Raw genomic sequence first — 2751 nt, 5'->3', positions numbered from 1 at the left:
CTAATCGGGTTAGGGTTCGGACCTAGCCAGGTTTGGATCATTTGAGGGTCAAGTTAAACCAATATGACCCTTACTCGGTCTTTTAAGAGGGTTATGTAAATCTGATATGACCCTTTTTTTTTTACATGCCAAAATAAGAATAATAAATAAATAGATAAGAAATTTTTTTTTTTTTTTTTTTTTTTTTTTTTTGAGAAGCCAGATCAGAGACCTGGGAAACTTTATTCAACAAAACAAAACTAGTGAACATCATGCAAAACTAACGGAGCAATATCAGATGGCAAATCATTCAGCCAAATCTGATCCCCAACGTTTGACTTAGCTTTCTTAGCGAGAGCATCAGCCACTGAATTACAAATGCGACTAACATGAACAAATTCCACAAACGGAAAAACAGAGGAGTGTAAACGAATATCATCCAAGATGTTTCCGAAACTGGCTAGTTCACCCGCACCGTGAAGAAGAGCATTGATGATGACTGCTGAATCTCCTTCAATCACAACTCGGTTGAGGCCAATTTCCAATGCAAACTGAACAGCCTTCAAACATGCTAAGGCTTCTATATCTGCCACGGACTGGGCCATTGGAATGGGCGAGGACAGAGCACCCACTGCTTCACCAACATGATTACGGGCTATGATCCCAATACCTGCCAAGTTTGAGCGCTGAAACAAAGCGGCATCGAAATTTACTTTGAAGCATTGAGGGTCCGGAGGTCGCCATTGTTGCATGGGAGGAGGACGGGGCGATTCAGGCACCACATTTTGGGCTTGAAGAAATTCCTGCAAATAACTACCTGCAGAACTGCAAATACTAGCCACTGGAAGAGGCGGGTGACCAAATTGGACTGCATTACGCCTATTCCACAGCAACCACACCATGATCACGAAAATCTCTGCTCTAAACTCCTCTTTGTTGTACAGAAAACTGGAAAGTAGTTCAGTGAATGAAGTGGGACGTGGTGGTGCAGTTTGATGAAACCAATCCAACGTAGACCAGGCACCTGAAATGGCTTCACAATACCACACTGCATGAAGAGAGTCTTCAGGAAGAACATTACACAGCGCACAGCTCACACTAGGAACAATCTGACGCCGATGAAGGTTCACCATTGTTGGCAGAGCATTGTTACAAATTCTCCATACAAAGTGCCTGATTTTGTTTGGGACCCGGAGCTGCCAAATGCCCTTCCAAAATTTTTTCTGGGCTTCAGGATTAGAACCACCTGCACTAGAAGATGCATCACAGGAAACCAAAAGTTTATATGCACTACAAGTAGTGAACATACCAGACGGTGTGTGCGCCCAAATGATGCGATCAACGGGGCGTCGAGTGCTCAAAGGAATACCCAAAATAATTTCAGCTTCATGAGGTAGAAACATTTGCTGCACAGCCTCTGTTTTCCAAGCATTGGTGTCATGATGTGAAAGTTAGTACTTTGATAGATAAGAAAGTTGCATCATATTGTCTTCTTATTCCTTTCCATACAAATAAGCTAACACTCAAAACTAAAAGTTAAACTACATAATCTTAACCAGATCACAATTTTTGTTCCATAACTTTAATGTGGTTGATTATGAGTGGGAGACAATTATTTTTGCATGGATTTATAACTATTTTTTACCACCAAAATGAATCCTTGTATATGTAACCACGTGAAGTTCTCTTTAGTGATGTGAGAAGAGAAGGGAAGATTCTAGGATTGGCTCAAATAATGTAGAAAATGAAAAGATTTTTCACAAAAACAAACAGAGAGTAAGAGGAATTTGAACAAAATAAAGGCTTCTTGACTCTTGAGCCGAACTTAAAGCCTGAGAAGTTGAAAACAATGATCAAATGCTGTTCTAAACCAAATGTCCTTGCCTTCTTTTCATTTGTAGCATTCACAGCAAGGTTGCTAAAATATATAGCTTTTAACAATTCAAAACACTACTTTAGATTTAAAATTGGATTTCAATTAGAGTCTAATTTTGCGCCATGTGTCTCATCTAATTTAAGTTTTTAATTTTTTGTGCCAAGTGAGTTAATTTAGTGTAAATTGGATTTCAATTAGAGTTTAATTTTTTTCTCAAAAAAAAAAAAAAAAAATTAGAGTTTAATTTTGCACCACTTGTCTCATCTAATCTAAAATTTTTTAATCTTTGTGTCAAGTGAGTTAATTCAATGTTAAAAACAAGGAGTCCAATATAAACAAATCTAGGTAATATATATATATATATATATATATATATATATATTAAAATTAGATTTTGCCTTAGTTAGCTATGAACAAATTAAATTGTTTAGATTTTTCATTTTTGATTTTTTTTTTCTTTTGAACTAATGAGTGTTGTAAGGATGCAATTTGAGTTTTAAGCCCAAAAGTTAAAAGGATCTAGACCCAAAGAGCCTAATACAATGAATTTGTAGAGAGTGAGTTGGAAAACTAAGCTCTAATGAGTTAGGTAGCAATTATAGTGGATTCAAATGATAATAAAGTAAAAATAGATTGGTTTTATCTAAAGAAAATCGTCCTCGACACAGTTCGAGGAGATTAGTTCTTGCATATAATCCTTAAAGTTGATTATAAATACAGTTCTTATTTCTACAGTATTTCTCTCTCAATTCTCTGATCCCCTTCCTTCAAGGTCTTCTTTCTGCTTTATACTATCTTTCTTCTTTCATCTCTATCCTCCATGTGTAGAGTAGATTGCTGGTGTTGATCATTGTCCCATTAGCACATTCCTGAAGTCTCTGGTAGTAGCTGTAAGG

The 2751-nt window shown here is 36.7% G+C and overlaps 1 protein-coding gene across 1 annotated transcript; it reads right to left on the bottom strand.

Annotated features, from left to right (window-relative positions):
• Window positions 1-239: 239 nt before the first annotated feature.
• Window positions 240-1112, bottom strand: LOC126699161 (uncharacterized). The gene has a single exon (XM_050396830.1). The coding sequence runs from the start codon at window positions 1110-1112 to the stop codon at window positions 240-242; it is 873 nt and encodes a 290-aa protein (XP_050252787.1).
• Window positions 1113-2751: the final 1639 nt, after the last annotated feature.

Source organism: Quercus robur, chromosome 2 (assembly GCF_932294415.1).
Source record: "Quercus robur chromosome 2, dhQueRobu3.1, whole genome shotgun sequence".
In the NCBI taxonomy this organism is placed as follows: Eukaryota; Viridiplantae; Streptophyta; class Magnoliopsida; order Fagales; family Fagaceae; genus Quercus; species Quercus robur.
This window is presented reverse-complemented; position numbering and strand designations above follow the sequence as displayed.